We start from the raw sequence: 23,862 nt of genomic DNA, 5'->3' as shown, positions 1-23,862 counted from the left end.
TAACTCTGTGGTCTCTTTCAGCGGGCTGCCACACCACACCAAGGGAGGCTGTGTGGATTTACACTCTAGCCTGAGCTGCTCCTCATGTTGTGGCTGCCCCTTAAAGCACTGCTCTAGATCTTTCAGCTTCTGGGCTCAGATACAAACTCCTCATCTTCTACATGTCTACCTACTACCTGAGTGCATTTCTAATTTATCCTCATTTCTGTCTCTGTCTCTGGACCTTCTCTGGTCAGAGTATTTTCAGTGCTGTGTCATGAGTGTTCCCCATGTCTGGTCACAGCGCTTGTATCAGGCATGGGGGTGGATGCAAGTGGGAACAGCGAGTCAGCCTGGGGCTTCTGTGGGAGCTACGGAGAAAGAGGGACTTTTGTTACTCTGAGAGACTGCAGGTTCAGCCCTGCTGGGACATCGTGGCTCTCTGGGTCCCAGAACTGCATCTGTGGTAAGCAACAGGATAGCAGAGGGAAGAGGTGGAGACTGAGCCCTCATGGCTTTTTTTGCTTAAACAAGAAAAAGTTGGATTTCTGTCACTTGCAACCGAGAGTCCTGACATAACGAGAAAAGGCTACCCACTGAGGTAGAAAATGGGAAAATCACACAAATGGACAAATTCCACAACTTGCAATGTGACTGTCTACTCGGGCCAGGTGCCCAGAGCAACCTCACAGGGCTAGAAAGCGGGAAGGAGAGCTGTCAAGTCACAGGAGAGACAGAACCACCAGTGTGTGTGTTCCTTCAGCACTTCCCAACTCTGAGAGAAAGACACTGGTGGAGGCAAGTGTGCAGTCCTGAGAGAGGTGGCTTGTGGTGCAGCAGGGCTGACCAAGGTGCTTTCACTGTGGTGTGGTTGAATTGTCTGCAGCTCCCATCACTAATCAGGTTCCCTTAGGACCTAGATATTAAGTCAGTGAACGTGAGTGTTCTGGTCCCTAGAAAAGAATATTCTCAATGAATTTGTTAACTCGTAGCTGACTAATACCCCCACTTGGTGGGCATAAATCAGTGTGGGACACTTCTGTGGCCTGACTTCCTGGGAGCTCGCCCCTGAACAGCAGTCAGGCCTCCTGACCGGACCTCCCTCCTTTGGACAGCAGGACACAGGCTTGGGCCTTGAATGATGAGGTGGGCAGACTGGTGGGGTGTTCTCACTGGGAAAGAAGCCCACCCTCTAGCCTGGCATGTGGTGGCAGGTGAGGGGAGTGGTGGTCTTACTGGCTGAGGTGCAGTCCCATTTCCTGGAGGGCTTGTTCCTGCTCGTTGCACACCTTCTGTAACTCTGCCTTCTCATCCTGGAGCTCCCGCAGCTCCTAAAATGAACCAACCAGATACCTGACACATAGTTGGAAGTCTTTTTTTTTTTTTTTTTAAGGTTTAATAAGAGAAACCTGTTGCCGTCGAGTCGATTCTGACTCATAGCGACCCATTGGGATGGAGGAGAGCTGCCCCATAGAGTTTCCAAGGAATGCCTGGTATATTCGAACTGATGACCTTTTGGTTAGCAGCCATAGCACTTAACCACTACGCCACCAGGGTTTCCATAAGAGAAACCCGTTGCCGTCAAGTCAATTCCAACTCACAGCAACCCAATGGGACAGAGTAGAACTGCCCCACAGAGTTTTCTGGATACTGGCAAATACCAGAAGGATGTTTACCTGTGTTTTACTGACTATGCAAAGGCATTCGACTGTGTGGATCATAATAAATTATGGATAACATTGCGAAGAATAGGAATTCCAGAACACTTAATTGTGCTCATGAGGAACCTTTACCTAGATCAAGAGGCAGTTGTTCGGAAAGAACAAGGGGATGCTGCTGGTTTAAAGTCAGGAAACGTGTGCGTCAGGGTTGTATCCTTTCACCATACCTATTCAATCTGTGGAAACCCCGGTGGTATAGTGGTTAAGTGCTACGGCTGCTAACCAAAAGGTTGGCAGTTCGGATCCGCCAGGCGCTCCTTGGAAATTCTACGGGGCAGTTCTACTCTGTCCTATAGGGTCACTATGAGTCGGAATCGACTCGAAGGCAGTAAGTTTGGTTTGGTTGGTTATTCAATCTGTATGCTGAGCAAATAATCCCAGAAGCTAGACTATATGAGGAAGAAAAGGGCATAAGGACCGGAGGAAGACTCATTAACAACTTGCATTATGCAGATGATACAACCTTGCTTGCTGAAAGTGAAGAGGACTTGAAGCACTTACTTATGAAGATCAAAGACCACAGCCTTTAGTATGGATTACACCTCAACATAAAGAAAACAAAAATCCTCATAACTGGACCAATAAGCTACATCATGATAAAAGGAGAAAAGATTGAAGTTGTCAAGGATTTCATTTTACTTGGATCCACAATCAACAGCCATGGAAGCAGCAGTCAAGAAATCAAAAGGTGCATTGCACTGGGTAAATCTGCTGCAAAGGACCTCTTTAAAGTATTGAAAAGCAAAGATGTCACCTTGAAGACTAAGCTGTGCCTGAGCCAAGCCATGGTATTTTCAATCGCATCATATGCATGTGAAAGCTAGACAATGAATACAGAAGACTGAAGAAAAACTGACACCTTTGAATTGTGGTGTTGGCAAAGAGAACTGAATATACCATGGACTGCCAAAAGAATGAACAAACCTTTCTTGGAAGAAGTACAACCAGAATGCTCCTTAGAAGCAAGGATGGCGAGACTGCATCTTACATACTTTGGACATGTTGTCAGGAGGAATCAGTCTCTGAGGAAGGACATCATGCTTCGTAAAGTTAAGGGTCAGCGGAGAAGAGGAAGACCCTCAACAAGATGGACTGACACAGTGGCTGCAACAATGGGATCAAGCATAACAACGACTGTAAGGATGGCCCAGGACCGGGCAGTGTTTCGTTCTGTGGTACACAGGGTCACTATGAGTCAGAGCCAACTCAATGGCACCTAACAACAACAAATAACAAGGGCAACAAGCAGCGGCTCCACAGGAGAAAGATGTGGCTGTCTGTTCCCGTAAAAGATTTGCAGCCTTGGAAACCCTATGGGCAGTTCTACCCTGTCCTATAGGGTCGCTATGAGGTGGAATCGACTCGACAATGGGTTCAGTTTTGGTTTTTATTTACCTCATTCAGGACAGGATTATTTCATGGATTACGTGGCATACTTATTTCTCAAGAATGGGCAGAACTGGACGTGGGTGCTGCAGGAGTGCTCTGCAGCTGGGGATGGACACGGCCCAGGACACAGCTACGATCATCAGACACATTAAAGACAGGGGACCTCACAGGGCAAGTGAAGCTGCCTAGCTGAGCTTCCACTAAAAAAATAGAACTTTAAAGGTAGATAACTATCTCAAAATATGTATACATTGACCCTATGCAATGATACAAAGCCTGCCCCAGAGAAGGCTAGTTCAAAAGGGGACATTTTTGCTCATCACGGAATGAGCTATTTTTTGGAAAGGGAATTTCCTGAGAATGAGTGAGAGGGGCTAGTGACAGCCAGATATGGGATCTCACTCCTGGTCTGAGAGGCAAGCCCCTCTGTCTGAAGGCACCTGGAGCCAGAGCAAGCTGAGTGGCATCGAGCAGCAGGGGGCTTAGGCCTGAGTGGTTAGCAGTTCCCCCCACCCCCCCGCCAGGATCTCCTCACCTGGAGCCTATCAATACGAGGAGGCAACACAAGAGGCATCCTGGGGCTTATTGGATGTTTTCTTCTTTTTTGGGGAGGGGGGGTGGAGGTGGGAGACTATAATTCTAATCTTAGACTGAAGTATTTTCAAGTGGAGCAAGGGGGGTATGTTCCATGATGCAGCAGAATGTTCTAAATTCCTCTTCTGCCTTGTCTCCTCCCTGTAGGCTGAGGCAGCTAGCTGCCCCCCTCCCCAAGCCCTTCCTGATCTCTACCCCAGGCCTGCTCCACACTTCAGAAGGGGCTCTAGGCACTTTCCAACAGAAATCAAGAGAGTCTTTCTATTCTAATCGCACAGCTGTACATGTTACGTGTTCAACACAACAAAAATCCAGGTCTGGATGCTGCCCCAGCCACAAAGGACCCTTCCTCCACAGGTGTGGAGAGGGGAGCCTGTTTTTGGCTTGGTCACACTGAAGTGGCCAGCAGCCCTGAGAGCCTGGAGCAGAGGGTGCATGAGGGTGTGGACCAGAACTTGTTCAAAAATATTTGTGGAAATGACACCAAGGCCGTGAAACACTTTATGTACAAACCATCAAATGGGAATCTAATTTGCTCTGTAAACTTTCACCTAATGCACAATGGAAAAAAATAAAAATAAAGAACTCCTGTAACATGATCAATGTAACCTAATAAATTTAACTAATCTTGAAATTAAAAAATAAAAAATTTGTGCATTGTTCCCAGTTTCCTCTCTTGCCTCTACCACTCATTCTCCACACAGTAGCCAGGGTGATCTTAAAATGAATAATGACCCTCCAACAGCTTCCTACCTTGCTTGGAATAAAATCCAAGTTCCTTCCCACAGCTGAGAGGGTCACTAGGTTGGCTTCTTGCCTGCTCAGGCCTCAGCTCCCAGGGACTCCAGCCACCTGCGGCGCTGTCCTTCTTTCTGTGCCTGAGGTAACCTGAACTTTCCATGCCCTGCTGTCTGCCTGATGGCTCTGTCCCCAGCTCTGCAGGGCTGTCTCTGGCTCAACACTTTTCCAGATTGAACCCCTCCCTCCACCCCGGTCCCCCACTGAGAGGGTTCCCATCTTCCTGTTTTAGTCTGTCTCTTCACAGCACTTACCACTCACTGTCTGCATTTAGCACACGTTTGCTTCCTGGCTTACAGTATACTTTTGCCTTCTCTCAGCGGGTAAGCTCCATGCCAAGTGGGAGCTCACTTGCCTTCTTTGAGCAGTGCTTGGGCACAGCAGGGGCTCACTCTGTGGCTGAGGGAGCTCCCGGTAGGCATGTGCAGGGAGGGGAGGACAGCAGCTGAGCTTCTTAGCAGGGACTTCTGGAGACTGCTAGCAGCTCTTTTCCTCCCAGAGGCAGCTCACTTTACCTTTTTCAATCCTTCTACTTGTTGCAGCTCTGTTCGGAGTAGAGAGGAGGTGTCTTTCTCATGCTGTAGTTCTCGCTGAAGAGCTTGTCTTTGCTCTTTTTCAGATTTTAGCTCTTTCTCTAGACTTGAGCTGTTTTCCCAAAATAAACTTGAGTTAGTCTCAATGGAGATTTTCATGGAAAACCCACAACTCAGTTCCCTGCTCAGGATGCCACCTGAGCATTGAAACCCTTCAGCAAGGCATAGAAATGGAGGCCTCCCCCCAGGGCCACCTCCTTAAGATTGGGGACACATAGAAGAGAGGCAGGCCCAGGTACACATTTGACATTATGTAACTGGAGAAAAAGAAAACAAGCTCTAGAAAATGTAGGACCACAAAAGGAGAATCCTCTACTGGAATGGAAACCTGAGGGGAAAGAAAGATTCCAAAATGTTTGCTGCTTTTTCCCAGAGTCCGCTGACAATAGAGGATCCTGGAGGGAGGAGGGGCTATGAGGGAGAAAGATGGTAGCTAATCAAGAGTGACTCCTCCCTCTTACCAGCTGAGGGGCCCTGGGAATGTTACTGAGCCCCTTGGAGCCTATTTCTCACTTGTGAAACAGAGAATAAACACCTCCTCTCATCAACAACAGGCTTTTTACTTAGCACATTTGCTTTCTTCCTAATTCTAGTCTGAGAAGGGGTAATTAAACTCTGGAGGATGCTTTCTGCCCTCAGTTGTTTCTGGAGACAAGAAGAAGACAAGAAGCTGGCCTCCTGGCCCTCCCTGAGTTCAGAGCCCAGACCTACCACTGCATGTGCAGCTGGGCGAGCTGCTGCTGCAGGGCGCTGACCCGCCCGCCCAGCTCCTGCTGCAGCTTGTGGCTCCGCTCCTCGGCCCCCTGCCTGGCCTGCTCCGAGTGCTGCAGCCTGGACAGAAGAACACAAGCCAACAAGAGACCAAGCCTCACAATTTAAGGACAGATTTTTGCATCCTGCTGGCTTTAATTGTTTTGTATTATTTTAAATAGAAATTGGCTCTAATGTGTATATAGATAGTTCCAAGAGTTTTAATATGTGCATAGATTTGTGTAACCATAATCAGGATATATAGAACTGTTCCATCACCCCAAAAACTCCCTCATGCTACCCCTTTGTAGTCATACCCTCTCCCTATCTCTAACCCCTGTCAGCCCCAGATCTATTCTGACACTATGGTTTTGTCTTTTTGAGACTGTCACATAAATGGAATTGTACATTATACAACCTTTTAAGACTGGCTTCTTTCTCTCAGCGTAATGTCTTTGAGATAAATCCAAGCTTTTGTGTGCATTCCTTTTTATGGCTGAGTAGTATTTCACTGCATAAATGTACCCCAGTTTAAAGGGCATTTGGGTTGCTTTCAGTTTTTAGCAATTATGAATAGAATTGCTAGGAATATTTGTGTAAAGGTTTTTGTGTGAACGTAAGTTTTCATTTTTCTTGGGCAAAAACCTAGGAGTGGAGTTGTTGGGCTATATGGTAAGTGTATGTTTAACTTTTTAAGAAACTCTTTTCCCAAGTGGATTTTATTTTCCCACTAGCAATGTATGGGACAGTTCTAGCTGCTCAACATCCCTGTCAGCACTAGGTATTGTCAGTTTAAAAGAATTTTTTTTTAGCCTTTCTAATAAGTTTGTCGCTATGAGTCGGAATTGACTTGATGGCAACGGGTTTTGGTACAGGTAATAAGTTTGTACTGGCATCTCAGTGTGAATTTAATTTGCATTTCCAAATGGCTAATGATGCAGAACATCTTTTCGTGTTTTTATTTTCCATTCATAAATCCTCTGGTGCAGCGTCTATTCAAGTCTTTTGCCCATTTTGTTTATTGTTGAGTCTTGAGAGTTCTTCATATATTCTGAATACAAGTCCTTGGTTTGATAAGTAATTTTCAAATTTTTCTCTCAATCTGTAACTTGTCTTTTTATTCTCTTAACAGTGTCTTTCAAGGGCAAAAGTTCTTAATTTTGACAAAAATTTATGAAGCTTTATGGATTGTGCTTTTGGTGTATAGCTAGGAACTCTTTGCCTAACCCAAGGTCCCAAAACTTTTCTCCTATGTTTTCTTCTAAAAGTTTTACGTTTAGATTTATGATCCATTAAAAAAAATTTTTTTTTTGTTTAATAAAGTATGAGGTGTAGGTTGAGGTTCTTTTTTTTGCATATGGAAGTCTAATTGTTCCAACATCATTTACTAAAAAGATTATGCTTTCTCCATTGAATTGTTTTTGCACCTCTGTACAAAATCACTTGGCCATATTTGTGTCTATGTTTGAACTCGTCTGATGCACTACTGGCCTGATATTTAAATGTGCTAATGAGAAGGAGCTCACTGTACAGTCGTGAACCCCTGAGAAGAAAGGTTGATACAGTAGCCAGAATGTTGATTAACTTAGGTGTGCTTGGGCAAGGCTGATGAATCCAGCTATTTTGTTGGGTAAGACTATGGACCTGAAGAACCAATCATCCCAACCAGCCTGTACCTTTGGGAGAGACTCTGAATAAGTCCCCAGGCCCAGAGAATGTCCAGTACCTTCTAGGGAATATCTGCCAGGAGGAAGTGGTTACCTTTCTTCCATTTGTTTCATACTGGACATCACTTGAGTGGTTTTTCCTTCAAAAGATGTGATGGCTTCATTCTTCTGTTGTAAATTGCTCTCTGCATTCTACAAAAGGAAGAAAAGTAGGCTTATACTGAGTGTCCCCACTCCCACCCCTGCTCTGGATTACAAACAGTGTTCAATTGTTAACCTTGCACTTCTGTAACACTTTCAAGGATGTTTCATTAATTGCTGCTCTTCCCCCGAACCCCAGAAGATACACTGGGTCAAGGCTCCCAGCTTTATCGACAGAAAGAAAAGAAAGAGGGAGATAATGGAGCCTTTTTCCCTCCTATGAAGGATACTTGCTCCCCTTTTTGAAAAGGACCTTCAGACTGCTGGGCACATTCCCTAGTCCCCACCCTGCACGGCTCTCTGGGCAGGCAGGCACCGTGAGCCCCAACTCCCCTGATCAAGAGTGGGAGGCTCGGCAAGAGAGAGCAGCTGGCTGAGGGCTGGAGGGCAAATGAAAGGTGGCTTGGGGCTTATACCCACATTTGTGTGCTTTAAACCAGATACTGGCCAATCAGGAGGGAGCACCCTACGTTCCTGCACGTTTACAAGAGACACCCTTAAAATAAAAGGATACAGAAAAGCAGAAGAAAATTCTAATAAATTCCAAAAAAATAATACATATGCTGCACTCTCTGACCTTAACACAATAAAATTAGATATTAATAATGAAAAAATAGTTAAAAACCCCTCATATCTGGAAACTAACTAGCATTTACTAAAAAACTACTGAGCTAAAGAAATAAACCAGAAGGGAAATTATGAAATACTTAGAGTTAAGAGACAGTGAACACACTATACAATATTTCACTACATCTACATTGCCACTGAAGGAGCTCTGGTGGCACAATGGTTAAGTACTCCTCTGTTAACCAAAGGTTGGTGGTTTGAACCCACCCAGTGGCTCTGCGGGAGAAAAGACCTGGTGATCTGTTCCGGTAAAGATTACAGCTTATGAAACTCTATGCGGCAGTTCTACTCTGTCTTACGGGGTCACTATGAGTTGGAATTGACTCGATAGCACACAACGGCAACAACAATAAGGTGCCACTGCGTGTAAGATGCACCATCATTTTACATATCACTTAATAAAGGAAGGAAACCCTGGTGGCTTAGTGGTTAAGAGCTACGGCTGCTAAGCAAAAAGGTCGGCAGTTGGAATCCATCAGGCGCTCCTTGGAAACCCTATGGGGCAGTTTGACTCTGTCCTTTAGGGTTGCTATGAGTCGGAATCGACTTGACAGCAACGGGTTTGGCTTTTTTTCATTTAATAAAGAAAAATATCACTAATTGAAATAGGACTTCAGGGATGCTAAAATGTGAAAAATGTGCTTCTTAGATATAATTATTTAAATTTGAGGGATAAAGTTAAAGTAGTACTTGGTAGGTATTTTTTAATGAAAAAAAATTTTTTTAACCTTTCTTTAGCTGTACAGTTTTTTTTTTTACTAGTAATTTTTTTATTGTGCTTCAAGTGAAAGTTTATAGTTCAAGCTAGTTTCTCATACAAAAATTTATACACATATTGTTATATGACCGTAGTTGCGATCCCTATAATGTGACAGCACACTCCTTTCCACCCTGAATTTCCCATGTCCATTCAACCAGCTCCTTTCTCTGTTTGCCTTCTCATCTCAACTCCGGACAGAAGCTGCCCGTTTAGTCTCATGTATCTACTTGAACTAAGAAGCACACTCTTCACCTGTATCATTTTATGTCACCAGTATCACTCTAGTCTTTGTCTGAAGAGTTGGCTTTGGGAATGGTTTTAGTTCTGGGTTAACAGAGAGTCTGGGGGCCATGTCTTCTAGGTTCCTCCAGTCTCAGACCATTAAGTCTGGTCTTTTTACTAGAATTTGAGGTCTGCACCCCACTTTTCTCCTGCTGCATCAGGGATTCTCTGTTGTGTTCTCTGTCAGGGCAGTCATTGGTGGTAGCCAGGCACCATCTAGTTCTTCTGGTCTCAGGCTGATGGAGTCTCTGGTTTATGTGGCCCTTTCTGTCTCTTGAGCTAATATTTTCCTTATGTCTTTGGTGTTCTTCATTCTTCTTTGCTCCAGGTGGGTTGGGACCAATTGATGCATCTTAGATGGCCATTGGCTAGCTTGTAAGACCACGGATGCCACTCACCAAAGTGGGATGCAGAACATTTTCTTAATAAACTTTGTTATGCCAACTGACCTAGATGTCCCATGAAACCATGGTCCCCAAACCCCCAACCCTGCTATTCTGTCCCTCAAAGCGTTTGGTTGTATTCAAGAAACTTCTTAGCTTTTAGTTTACTTCAGTTGTGCCGAATTTCCCTGTATTGTGTGTTATCCTTCCCTTCACCTAAGATAATCCTTGTCTACTATCTAGTTAGTGAATACCCCTCTCCCTCCCTCCCCACCCTCATAACCATCAAAGAATGTTTTCTTCTGTGTTAAACCTTTTCTTGAGTTCTTACAAATAGTGGTCTCATACAGTATTTGTCCTCTTGTGACTGACTAATTTCACTCAGCATAATGCCTTCCAGATTTGTCCAAGTTATGAGATGTTTTGCAGATTCACTGTTGTTCATCATTGTTGCATAGTATTCCGTTGTGTGAATATACCACAATTTGTTTATCCTTTCCTCCGTTGATGGGCACCTAGGTTGTTTCCATCCTTTTGACATTGTGAACAGTGCTGCAATGAACATGGATGTGCATTTATCTATTTGTGTAAGGGCTCTTATTTCTCTAGGGTATATTCCAAGGAGTGGGATTGCTGGATCAGATGGTACTTCTATTTCTAGCTTTTTAAGAAAGTGTCAAATCAATTTCCAAAGTGGTTGTATCATTTTACATTCCCACCAGCAGTGTATAAGTGTTCCAGTCTCTCCACAACCTCTCCAACATTTAATGTGTTTTTTGGATTAATGCTAGCTTTGTTGAGGTGAGATGGTATCTCATTGTATTTTTGATTTGCATTTCTCTAATGGCTAATGATCGTGACCATTTCCTCATGTATCTGGTAGCCGCCTGAATGTCTTCTTTGGTGAAGAGCCTGTTCGTATCCTTTGCTCATTTTCTAAGTGGTTTATTGGTCTTTCTGTTGTTGAGGTGTTGCAGTATCTTGTAGATTTTAGAGATTAGATGCTGATTGGATTTGTCGTAGCCAAATTTTTTTTCCGAGTCTGTAGGTTGTCTTTTTATTCTTTTGGTGAAGTCTTTGGATGAGCATAGGTGTTTGATTTTTAGGAGTTCCCAGTTATCTAGTTTCTGGTGTTTGTGCATTGTTAGTAATGTTTTGTATTCTGTTTATGCCACGTAGTAATGCTCCTAGCATTGTCCCTATTTTTTCTTCCATGATCTTTATTGTTTTAGATTTTATATTTAGGTCTTTGATCCATCAGGATTCTTCTATACAATCTTTGATCAAAATCTTTAGTAATGGTAGCCAAGCACCATCCAGCTCTGGTTTCATGGCAAAGGGGGCAATTAGTGACACATTCTATATCCTCATCCTGTTCCTGAATCCCCTTCTTCCTCTGTTGCTTCAATGAAGATTAACCAATTATTGAGCCATGTGTGGCCTCTTGCAAACTTTTAAGATTCCATTTTGAGTTAGTTTTTGTGCATGGTGTGAGGTATGGATCTTGTTTCATTTTTTGCAGATGGATATCCAGTTATGCCAGCACCTTTGTTAAAGAGATTGTCTTTTCCCCATTTAATAGACTTTGGGTCTTTGTCAAATATCAGCTGCTCACAGGTGGATGAATTTAAGTCTGGATTCTCAATTCTCTTCCATTGGTCTATGTATCTTGTACACGTACCAAGATGTTTTGACAACCATGGCAGTGTAATAGGTTCTAAAATCAGGTAGTGGAGGCCTCCCACTTTGTTCTTTTTCTTCAGAGATGCTAAAACTTGAAAAATGTGCTTCTTAGAGGAAATATTTTTGTTAAATTTGAGGGACAAAGTTAAAGTAGTACTTGGTAGGTATTTTTTAATTAAAAAATTTTTTTTATGAAAAGAAAAAAAAAAAAGGTTGCTTATGTACAACCAAATACCTCATGGGATTTAGTCCCTTGATTTGGAGGTTTCAGGGTCATGGTTTCATTGGACATCCCAGTTAACTGGCCTAATAATATGTTTACTACCTCTACCTCCTAGTTTGTTGTGTAGTGCCTGGAATCTTAAAAGTTTGCAAGAGGCCACCCATGGCTCAATAATTGGTCACTCTTCACAGAAGCAAAAGAGGAAGAAGGGGATTGAGGAATAGGATGAGGATATAGAATGTGTGACTAATTGCCCCCTTTGCCATGAAACCAGAGCTGGATGGTGCTCGGCTACCATTACTAAAGATTTTGATCAAAGATTCTATAGAAGAATCCTGATCAAAAACGGGAAAATGCAGAACAGAATTTCAAATTCTCATGGACTGTAGACTTTCTGGAGCCATGGAGGTGGATGAACCCCTGAAACTATTGCCCTGAGATAATCTTTAAACCTTAAACCAAAATCATCCCCTGAAGTCATCTTAAAACTGACGAATTGTTTAGCTTACCTGGTAAAAAAGGTCTGTTTTTTTTTTATGAGCATTGTGCTCTTTTAAGAACTATGCATATGGTATCGAATTGACTACCAAACCAACCAAAACCAAACCCAGCGCCGTCGAGTCGATTCTGACTTATAGTGACAGAGTAGAACTGGCCCATAGAGTTTCCAAGGAGTCCCTGGCGGATTCAAACTGCCGACCGTTTGGTTAGCAGCCGTAGCACTTAACCACTATGCCACCAGGGCTTCCAAATTGACATTAGCAACTCAAAAATATTAGACAGGAACCTTAGGGAGCAGTGAGTTTATGTTAACGAGGGATGAACAACTCAGAAAAGGACGGTGAGAATGGTTGCACAACTTGAAGAATGTAATCAATGTCACTATATTGTACAGGTACAAACTGTTGAATTGATGTACGCTTTGCTGTGTATATTCTCAACAACAACAAAGTAAAATTTAGAAGAAAAAAAAATCCAGAATAATGAGCTAAGCATCCATTTCAAGAAGCTGAGAAAGAGCTACATAGCAAACAGAAAGAAATAAGAAAGTAGAACATAATAAAGGTGAAATTAGAAATCAGTGACATAAGGAAAAACAGCAACAACAAATTACAAAGAATATTAGAAAAAAAGCTGGTTCTTTGAAAAGATTATTAAGACAGTCATAACTCTGGCGAGGAAGAAAAAGGGAAAAAGACAGATGATGCAATTAAGAAAACGTTGAATGAAAACGGATTTAAACAATTTTATAAAAGAATATTATGAACAACTATAAGCTAAAACATTTGAAAGCCTAATAAAATAAATATATTTTTGGAAAAAATATAAAAATATACCAAAATTGGAGTGAGAAGAAGTAGAAAACATGAGTAGGCCAATAAGTATTCAATAATTGAAAGGTAATCAAATCTCCCCATCCAAAAAGCCCCAGGCCCGGATGAGTCTTATAGAACAGGTAGGTTCTCAAAACTTTTTTTTGAGGATACTTGCTGTCTTATACAAGTTATTCCAGAGAAGAGCGAGAGCAGAAAAGATTATTTTATAATGCCAGTCTAATTGTGATTCTGAAGTCAAACAAGGTTAGTAAAAGAAAAGCAAATTAAGAGACCTATCACATACATAAACACACACACACACACACGTATATTATATATATTACCTAACTGAATAAGAGTGTATTGAAAAATAGTACACCGTAACCAACTAGGATTCAGGAATGTGAGGACCATTTAACATAGAAAATCTATCAATACAAATCACAACACAAGTAAAGGAGATAAATAATATGATTGGCACAATAGATAAAAATGTAGAAAAAGCATTTAATAAAGCTCAACACTATTTACGATAAAACTTCTGAACAAACAAGAAATAGAAGGGAACTTCCTTGACTTGGTAAAGATTATATGCCAAAAATCTGGCCAGCATTATATACTCAGAAACTTTACATATATTCCTTTTAAGATCAGGCCAATAGTTTGTTCACTATTTCTTCTCCTGTTTAATGTAGCCCTGGAGGCCCTGGCCAATGCTACAAGAAAGGAAAAATAAATAAGAAGTGCAAAAATCGAGAGTGAAGAGATTAAAACCAAAATCGAACCCATTGCTGTTGAGTCAATTCAGACTCATAGTGACCCTATGGGACAGAGTGGAACTGCCCCCTAGAATTGCCAAGGCTTTAATCTTTATAGAAGCAGACTGCCACCTCTTTCTCCCACGGAGCAGCTGGTGGGTTTGAACCACCAATCTTTCAGTTAGCAGCTGAGCTCTTAACCACTGTACCACCAGAGAGCATTGTTTAAAAGATCAAACTGTCTTTATTCATTGATGATATGATTAATTATATTTAAAACCAACAGGATCGGGAGAGTAGCTATTAGAACTAGATGGTAAGCAAGGTTGCAAAACTCAAGAGCAACTTAAAAAAACAACAGCACCAAGACCTAGCAAGAAAATGTAACAAAAAAGGCATCAGTTACACAAGTAACATAAACTATGAAGAGTCTAGGATTTAACTCAGCAAAAACACAACACCTTTCTGGAGAAAAGAGGACAAAAACGGTTATCTGAATAAATGGAGACCTAGCCCATGCTCTGAGATGGCATGTCCTAACAGTACCCAGAGGTCAATTTTCCCCCAAATTAATCTATAAATTCAAAGCAATCCCCATTTAAAAAATTCAGCTGGACATTTTTTTTTTTTTGAGTAAATACATAAACTTACCCTAAAATTTTTATCAAGGATAAAGGTCTACAAATATATCAATCTTAGAAGGGAATAGAAGAGAAGGAAGAGAGAAAAGAAAAGAGGACTATCTTGACCTACCAGACATTATACTACAAAACTGCAGTAATTAAAACAGACCATCAAAAAGAGATCTCAGAGACAGTTCCATTTTTATACAGGAACTTGATATGTGATAAAGGTAGCACCACATATTACCGGGAAAAGGATAGATTAGCTTTTCAGTGGCTTCCTGTGTAGAAAAAAATAAAACCGCATCCCTAGCATAAGAACATATATAAAGGTCAACTCTAGATACAAAAGGTAAAACCTAAATCGGAAAGGTAAAAGTAACGTAGAATATCTTTCATACGTAGGCATGAGAAAAGGCTTTTTTAACAAAATCCTAAAACTGCAAACCCTAATATGAAAAGTCAGCACATTTGACTACATGAAAAATAAAGATTTAAAATTACTGCGTGACAAATTGGGAGAAGACATTACAATATGTACACCAATGAGGGACTAATATTTAGACTATATATAGAGTCACTACTCATCAACAAGGAAAAGATAAGATACCTGAAAGAAAAAAGGACACAAAATATGAAAAGGCAACTCACAAAGAGGAAACATAATAGTTGCCAAATACATGTAGAGATATTCAAGCTCATTAGGTTGAGAAATAAATATTGAAACTGGCAAAAGTTGGAACACTAGATGGTGCCAGGGGTTAGAGGGGTGTGAGGATCCGGGAATCATCACATGCAGCTCGTGAGAGCATGTACTGGTGCAGCCCTTCTGGAAAGCAACATGGCTGAGTTTGTGCAAAAGTATACAAAGTGAGCACGTGACCAGCAATCTCACTCCAAGTTACGTGTGCCACAGGAATTCTCCCAGGTCCCTAAGGGCGTATGTGTAGGCCTAAGCACTAGGGTGTTGCTGGTGGAGTTGGAGGTACTGATCTGCCCATCACTGGGGAATGGGCAAGGACAATGCAGTGAGTGCACACTCTGGGATACAAAGCTGCACTTAGAGGCAAAAACTAGACACACATGAATGAATGTAGGGCTGAGGAGAAAAGTAAGAAACAGAATGAGATCTATAGCACAGTACCACTCACGTAAATGAAAATTTATATGCTCAAGATGATACATGTTTTAGAAGGACAAATATAAATAAAGATAAGCACTTTGGAATGCTGGTCTAAGGGAAACAGGATGGGAGGAAAGAAGGAGGCCAAAAGGAAAGTAAGAAAATAAAACAAGAGAGGTACTTTGTACAGACTTATTAACTATTGTGTGCGCAAAAACTGAGGAGTGACATTGACTCAACTCTCTGCATCTACGGCCCAAAGGGGGGAAAAAAGATCTGAGGTGAAAAAATAAAAATAAAAAAGATTATACAATTCTATCAGTGCTAGATTGTAACAAAGTCACTGGACTTAAAGTCACATTCGAACCAGATGGAGTGCTGGGTGCCACCCAGGGATGGGGACTTTGAAGGGGATGCAACGACCAGATGGACTTCAGGTTACCTCTCCTGGAAAGGAAAGGATGCACTGGATATTTGGTAGCCAGGGGGGCAGACTGCGGTACAGACAACTCTATGTCTACCACTATCTCCTCTCCCCTGCATCTGGTTTGTAGCCCCAAAAAGAGGGTATTTCCAGGCTTCCCTTGAAGCCAAGTATGGCCAAGTTGGTGAACCCCTTAATCCATGGAACTGAATGGAAGGGACGTGAACAACTTCCGTCTCACTGCTTAAGAGGAACTTACTCGGCTCTGGACTTTTGCTTTTCTCCCCGCTTCCACTCACACTGGAAACCCTGGTGGTGTAGTGTTTAAGTGCTACAGCTGCTAAACAAAAGGTCAGCAGTTTGAATCCACCAGGCAGTCCTTGGAAGCCCTATGGGGCACTTCTACTCTGTGCTATAGGGTTGCTATGCGTCGGAATTGACTTGATGGCAACAGGTTAGGTTTCCACTCACACCAGGGATGGTGGCAACTAACATGGCCTTGAAAGCTGAAGTGGCCACCAGCTTGGCTCCCTGAATGACTGTGGGGAGTAAAACTGCTAATCTGAAATGCTTCCCTCAGAACCATTATGTTATAGAAAAACAGTTTCTCTATTTTTAAGCCACTCTATTTTAGGGTCTGTTAAACTACTAGAGGAGTTTAGTTTCCCCTAACTAACCCACATAACATTATATCTGTATTCTGACCAAAAACAGATGAAAACATGAAAAAATTCAAACAGATAATTTGTCAGGAGGGTGAAACTTTCTCCTTTTCTTTTTTGTTTTACTTCAATTTCCATTGTTGTTATTGTAATATTAATTATGAATAGCTAAAAAAAGTCAGATCAAAGCAACCTAGTCTATTAAGTGCTGTCTGCCTTCACATTGTCTTTGACATACTATTATGGGAAGTGAGAGCGAAACCACATCTTTGGAAGATGAAGTGTGACTGTTCCGGTGATAAATTAGGAAATAGAGCTTCAAAAAGGAAAGAAAAGAAAAGTTTTGAGAAGGACATAGAATGGTGCAATAGCTTCTGGGCCAGGAACATTTACAATATTTAGATGCTGTCCTTCAGGCTCTGGCATGACTGATTCTTTCTGGGCTAGATGCCCTTGACTACTCTCAAATGATATAGGACAGGCAAGCTGCTAGTGGGGTGGGCCAGAAGACTCAGCAAGATGAACTTAATGGCAAAGTTTGAAAAGCTGACCTTCTGGTTGGCAGCTGAACTCTTAACCGCCGCACCACCAGGGCTCCTTGAAAAGACTAAATTATATCTTTAATCCACTTCTACATTTCTTACAGTAAACACTTTGTCACTGAAGTAACAGGAAACTGCTGGGAGACAGATAAGAGACAGCAGACAAAGCAAGGGTTTGGATCCACTGCTTATTAGCTGTGCAACCACAGGCATGTTACTCAACCACTGGATTTTGTGTCATTACGTGTATTTTTTCCCCCATTTTATACACTTTTCTCAGGGATTGCTTTAAGGATCAAATATAATAAATGCAATAACATGTCCTAGGGCCTCGAACCAAGTCTGACCCATATAAGGGCCTCAAAGATGTGTATATTTTTCATTTTGTAGGAAGGATACAAGACAGCGTAGGACAAACAGCAGGTGTGAGATGGACACATAGCCGACTCTTACCTGAACCTTGTGAAACATCTGTAAGTTAATTGCTTTGACTTCTTCCAGCTGCTGGCGAAGGGCAACCAGGGTGTCCTGTTTCTCATGGGTGTCCTTTTCCAGTAGCTTCATTGCAATTTCCATTTCAGTTTTCATTGCAATTTGTAACTCCAATTCTTTTTCTAATTCCTTAAAAGGATATGTACAAGGAAAATGTTATTAAAGTAGGTCACAGAAACATATTTAACTGAGACCGTATCTTGCGCAACACCTAAAATATAAACTTAAGTCAGAATAGGTTAGGGAGGCTTAGAAAAGTCTGTCTGCAGAATAACTAGATTTAAATTTTTTGCTTTCTTTTCATTTTATAATTAAAATTGGCTCTGCCTCAAGCCAACAGAAAGCTGGTAAGCTGCAACCATATTTTCCAAACCCCCAAATCATAATGCACGGCCAGAAAGAATGTCTGTCTTGTGTTGGACTGCTGGAAGCAATCTGGATGTTGCACTGTTAGAATTTCTGGAATGGGTTGCTAGTTTGTGGAGACAAAGGTGCAACCATTTTGAAATAGGCTCTGTCTTGGATAATTTAGGACACATGTCCCCCACATCCACAGACTGAGAGTAACTAAATATAGGGTCTTTTTTTTTTTAAAGTGGATAACTTCAGACTTCCTGTGAACATCAGCAGGTTTAAGCATGCTATGTGAAAACTGCTGACAGAATTAGAGGGCTATTGAAGAGTACTTTCTAAAGACAACCCGTCTCACCCACTCACCGATCGGACTCTCTTTTCCTCTTTTAACTGCTTCCACACGTCACTATACATCTCATCCAGACCTTGCCGTGTTTGCTTGTAAGTCTCCAGTTCAACTTTTGTATCCTGTTTTGTTATCTATATCAAGCAAGAACACTGAGAGGGATGGCTTGCTTACGGAAAGTAAACTAACTAATCACCATATTCTGAAATAGAATTTTTTTAAATGTAGGATAATTTCTATTTTTTAAGCATGATGAAGAAAGATTAAAAATTTAAAGGTATTAGAACTTAAAGATAAAAGGATGAGAGCAAATGAATTTTTGGAAAGAAAAGTTAGGTTCATAAAACAATTTATACATATATTTTTTACTGTGTTTTAAAAAATATATAACAAAATACATGCCATTTCAACCATTTTCACATGTATAATTTAGTGACTGTCACTAGGTTGTGGAGCCATCACCACTATTCATTTCCAAATTCTCCCCTCACCCTCAATGGAAAGTCAGTGCACTTTAAGCAGTAACTCCCTCTTTCTTCCTCCCACCTGCTCCTGCTAACCACTAATTAATTTTGGTCTCTATGCATTTGCTTATTCTAGATATTTCATATAAGTGGGATCATACAACATTTGTCCTTTTGTGTCTGACTTATTTGACTCAGCATGTTCTTAAGGTTCGTCCATGTCACAGCATGTATCAGAACTTAATTTCTCCTTATGGCTGCATAATATTCCAGTGTATGGAGAGACCACTTTTATTGATCCATTCATTCAAAAACAATTTATACTTAATTTTCTTTAAAACAGAACACAAGTGCTTATCAAGAAAAGCCCTTTTTAATCAATCATTCAGTATTACTGAGCATGTTTTCAGCACTGGGTGGATTTAGAGATGAATCAGATATGGCCTCTATCCTTGTCATTAGGTAATTATACAAAACAATAAACAGATTGCTGTAGTGAAGGAATGTACAAAAAGCTATGGGGAAGTGGGAGAAGGAGGGCCTTGGCCCACATGTGGGCACCAGAACAGCATCAGAGAAGACAGGGTATGTGAGCGGAGACTGAACAATAAACAGGAGCTTCGTGTGAAAATACCCAGAGTGAGGGAGAGCACAGTGGCAGGAGGCATTTAGTAACATCAAACGAGGTATGTGTGCACATATGAGGCCTGGGTCATTAGTAAACTGAGAACTATGAGACCAAATAGTTACGTGTGAGTGAGAAATATGCTGCCCAATTCTCAGGTCAATTTCTCACCTCTACACTCTTCTCACTTCTTTCACGAATTAATTCATTTTGTTCTCTCAATTGGTGCTGTTCTTCTTGAAGTGAACAAATCCGGCCTGCTGCAGCTGAAAGCTGAGTAAGAAAGAATTCTACGTTTAATATCAAAATTAATCTTATTGCTCCAATAAAAACTCACATTTATTTGGCATCTTCACAATTTTCCATGTACTTTCACTGACTTGATATTTTTAATTTCCTGTTTTGAATAGCTAATAAATTCACATGGTTCGAACTTCAAAAGACATAAGAATGTATTAAAAAATACTTTAAAAATATTAAAATCTCTCTCCTGCCCCTGCTGCTAGCCACCTCTTTTCTCAGACTTTCTCCTCTTCTACAAAAAAGATAGCATACTGCTCAATGTGGGCAAAGATTTAGGGACCCCAAAATGAGAAACAGGCTGAATGTCCAATGTTACAAAAATGGTTAAATTACAGTGGAAGCACAAAACAGAAATATGGAGTTATTGAAATGTTTACAAAAGCTTTTAATAACTTGAAAAAATACTTATGATATAATATTGACAGAAAAGAAGCAGCTTATATGGCATGCTCTGAAATCTAAAAAAAATCAACTATGTTAAAATGCTTAAGAAAATTTGGGGACAGTATATAATAAATAATAAAAGTAGCTGTCGGAATTGTGAGCATTTTTTCTGATTCTTCATTCTTTTCAGTTTTTCTAGCCAATGAGCAGAACTCCATTTTATCTCTCTAGGAAAAATTAAACAGCTTTGGGGAGGAATGAAAAACAAGCCACTAAAGCCGTGCCCTAGAGGATATCTCATCCTCCTGTGAGTGAGTTCTGTAGTTTAGGGAACAGTGCACAGAAGCAGGATGCCTTCAGGATGTCTCAGGAGATGACATCCCAAGAGGCAGGGGAGGTGAGCAAATATACCAACCGGCTGCCCCTACCCCACCCCCATTCTAGCCTCAGAACACAGTGTGGAGAGAGAAGAGAAAGAAGCAAGGTATTTGTCCTTGGCACTTCCTGGGTATGCTCTTGGCATCACTCGCAGATGGGGGAACCTTGAAGCATTAACTCCTCTCCTCCTTTTTGCCAGCAGTGCCTGAAGACACCCCAGACTCACTCTTCACTCATACCCAGAACCCAGGACTGAGTTTCCTAAACGTAACTGCTTGCTCCAATAAGAAAAGTCAAGGGCCCCTTTTAAAGGGAGGCCTTAGTTACTAAAAAGGATGCAGCAGACAAAAGCAGTAAGCCGATTCCCATCCCACTCTGAAGACAGAGAGAATGCCCTGAAGAGAAGTAAAGCACATTTTCTATTATAATCATTTGCTTCTAAAGAAAAAAATACTGATTGTTTAGTTTCAAAAGCTAAATTACGTTGAATTGTATGATATGCTGTGTATATTTTCATGAGAGTAAAAAAAAAGGCTAAATTAGGCCTTAACTCAAAGCATGCCACCTCCTCTGGGAGAACAAAGAGATCTGCTTGTTCTAAAATTAACCAACATCTCTTGAGTGCCTCCACAGGCCAAGTGGTATATTAGGCACATTTAGATATTTATCTCCTTTAATATTCACAACACTATTATAAAGTATGCATTATCACCCAATATCTACCTAAACTGAGGCTCAAAGGCCTACCTACCCACCCAAGGTGAAGCCCAGTCCTCTAAGTTCAGTGCTCGCTTTGAATTTCCTTCTATTCACATACATCTGAGCTCCTTTCCTGAAAGCCTTGCAGTGCAGGTCCCTTAGGAGAGAGCAGCCTTACACAGAAGTCCTTCATTATAAAGGTGTGGCTATAACGTGACCCTACAACAGTGAGGTGTTCATGCTCAAGCGCATGAGAGCCCTTATTCCTTCTGAGTCTTGGGTAGGGGAAGCCTGAGCAGACAGGGACTGCTACCTGTGAAAGGCTCAGAAAGGCTGGGCAACCCCTCTTCTGCTAATGGGAGACACAATGTGTCCAAAGGAGGCTGCGGGGCAACTGGCAGTAAGCTTTCTTCCTCAGCCTCAGCCCTCCTTTCTGTTCTTTCATTCTTTCTTCCTAATGAGAAAGAAAAGAAAGACCGTGCTGTGGAGAGAGTGAGTGGTTTTGCTTCCTCTGCCGAGAGGCAAAGATAGAGGGAGTGGGCTAGGGTATTTACACCTCTCAACAGTCAGTGCCTTCTGGGACAGTGGGGAGACAAACTACTTCACAGAAAAGGTGAAAAACAGGAAGCAATTTCACAACAGAAGCTGGGATTTTCCAAGGAGGAGTTTTCTTCTATCGGACTACTTTCAACCGATAAAACCAAAGTCATGTAGAATTGGCTCACAGTCAGTTGTAGTGTCTCACTGGGGCCCTGGACAGCGCAGAACAGGGACATTCTGAGGATACAAAGTGTTGAGCATGACTGTCCATGTGCATTCAACCTGAAGTTAGCAACTCCCGTTCCTAGCAGCAATAAACTGTAGTCAGATATACCAACTATGCCATTTCTCTTAACCCTGGCTAAATTGTTTTGTTTAAGAATTTCCATAAATTAGAACAAACCTCTTCTTGGAGCTTTGAATTTGTCTTTTCCAAGCCATCTATCTTGGCCTGAAGATCCCCAACAGTACAACTGTAGAAAATAAGTAAACGTGAACATATAAGAGCTGACTGTTTTCCCAACCTGTAAGCAACTGAGAACAGAAATTTCTAGATTTCCTGTGTGAAATGGAAAGTCAAAGGTCTTCCAATTAACTCAGTGGAGATGAGAATTCTAAAAAAAAAAAAAAAAAAGGTATATAATATATACACACACATTTTTCATTAAGTTTTACCCCTACAACATGCTACCCATTTCTTTTTTAACCAATTGGAAAGAAAAAAAATTTTTTTCCCCAGCACAAAAGATGATGGGAACCAAAATGTATTGGCAGTAATATATCTAAAGTAATATTCCTAGCAAGGTATTTAGGGTCAAAAGTGATTTTTAAATCTTTTTTATACCTTTCTCTATTTTTCAAATTTTCATTAAGGAATATACACTACTTTTATGCTGAAAAACATGTAGAAAGCTAATGTAATGAGTCAGAAAATAGGGGGACAGTGGACCTCATAAACAATAATAATCATTACCACTGCAATACCAATACTGTTTTTGGATTACATGCCAGGCCCTATTGGCTCTGAGCACCTTAACTCCACTGACTCATTTAATCCTCGCCCCAATTCTCTGAGGTAGGTGGTTACTTATTTAATAGATGAGGAGACCAAAACTTTACATATTAAAGAACTCTCTCAAGGTGATACATTTATGAAGGGAGCCAGAATTTGAGCCCAGGTGGTCTGACTCCAGAAACTATTACTTTTAAGCAACAGGCCATAGTGCCAAACACAGGTCCCTTTTGCTGGTGAAGCGGAAGACAAAGAAACAAACCTGAAAAGGCTAATGAATCAAGGTTTAGGAGTTGAGTGGCAAGGAAAATAAAAATACAAAAACACGAAGAAGAATGGGATGGTTAATTAAAAAAAATATTTATTTATTGTTTTTTAAGTGAACATTTACAAATCAAGTCAGTCTCTCATACAAAAACCTATACACACCTTGCTACGTACTCCTAGCTGCTCTCCCTCTAATGAGACAGCATACTCCTCCTCTCCACTCCGTATTCCCCGTATCCATTCAACCAGCTCCTGTATCCCTCTGCCCTCTCATCTCACCTCCAGACGGGAGCTACCCGCATAGTCTCATGTGTCTGCTTGAGTCAAGAAGCTCACTCCTCACCAGTATCATCTTCTGTCTTATAATCCAGTCTGGGATGGTTAATTTTATGTGTCAACTTGGCTAGGCTATGGTTCCCAGCAGTTTGGCCAAACACTAGACTAGCTGCTGTTCCATAATGTAATAGAATATAATGTAATCACTTCTCATCTAATGTAATCAATCAATCAGCTGACGGGGGCTTTTCTTGGGGTGTGGTCTGCCTTCAGACTACATATACATATTATAGCAGAACTTACTTTCTCTCTCACCTCTGCACTCTACCTGTCACCTGACCTATGAATCTAAGGACATACAATTGCAGGAGTCTCGGAGGCGAGGCCAAGACGGTGGAGTAGTCAGAGGCTTCCAGCGATCCCTCTTGTAACAAAGACCCAAAAAAGACAGGTGAAATGATTATATATATGACAAGCTAGGAGCCTTGAACATCAAAGGCAAAGTTAGAAAACAGACTGAGTGGCAGGGGGAGGGAGAGACAGTTCAGAAGTGGCGAGGAGTTGCTAGACCTGAATCTCTGGGAACCCTCTGGCACAACTCCCTGGAACAACTGCAGTGGGGCT

At 41.4% G+C, this 23,862-nt stretch overlaps 1 protein-coding gene across 4 annotated transcripts in view; it reads right to left on the bottom strand.

Moving 5' to 3' along the window:
- RUFY1 (RUN and FYVE domain containing 1) overlaps nt 1–23,862 on the bottom strand; it is an 86,875-nt gene that overhangs the window by 21,151 nt on the left and 41,862 nt on the right. For 2 of the 4 annotated variants that reach the window (XM_064279268.1, XM_003404700.4), the window contains 8 exons: nt 22,087–22,156; nt 19,551–19,652; nt 18,308–18,424; nt 17,552–17,719; nt 7,586–7,683; nt 5,786–5,905; nt 4,997–5,126; nt 1,216–1,310 (listed from right to left, as the gene is read on the bottom strand). In XM_064279268.1, the coding sequence (XP_064135338.1) occupies nt 1,216–1,310; nt 4,997–5,126; nt 5,786–5,905; nt 7,586–7,683; nt 17,552–17,719; nt 18,308–18,424; nt 19,551–19,652; nt 22,087–22,156 (900 nt within the window). The remainder of the gene's footprint in view (nt 1–1,215; nt 1,311–4,996; nt 5,127–5,785; nt 5,906–7,585; nt 7,684–17,551; nt 17,720–18,307; nt 18,425–19,550; nt 19,653–22,086; nt 22,157–23,862) is intronic. The other 2 variants (XR_002786613.2, XM_064279269.1) reach the window with 2 other exon arrangements.

The sequence above is a fragment of the Loxodonta africana genome, chromosome 2 (assembly GCF_030014295.1).
Source record: "Loxodonta africana isolate mLoxAfr1 chromosome 2, mLoxAfr1.hap2, whole genome shotgun sequence".
Taxonomy (NCBI): domain Eukaryota; kingdom Metazoa; phylum Chordata; class Mammalia; order Proboscidea; family Elephantidae; genus Loxodonta; species Loxodonta africana.
Note: the sequence above shows the minus strand (reverse complement) of the source record. Positions and strands in the feature narration are given on the sequence as shown.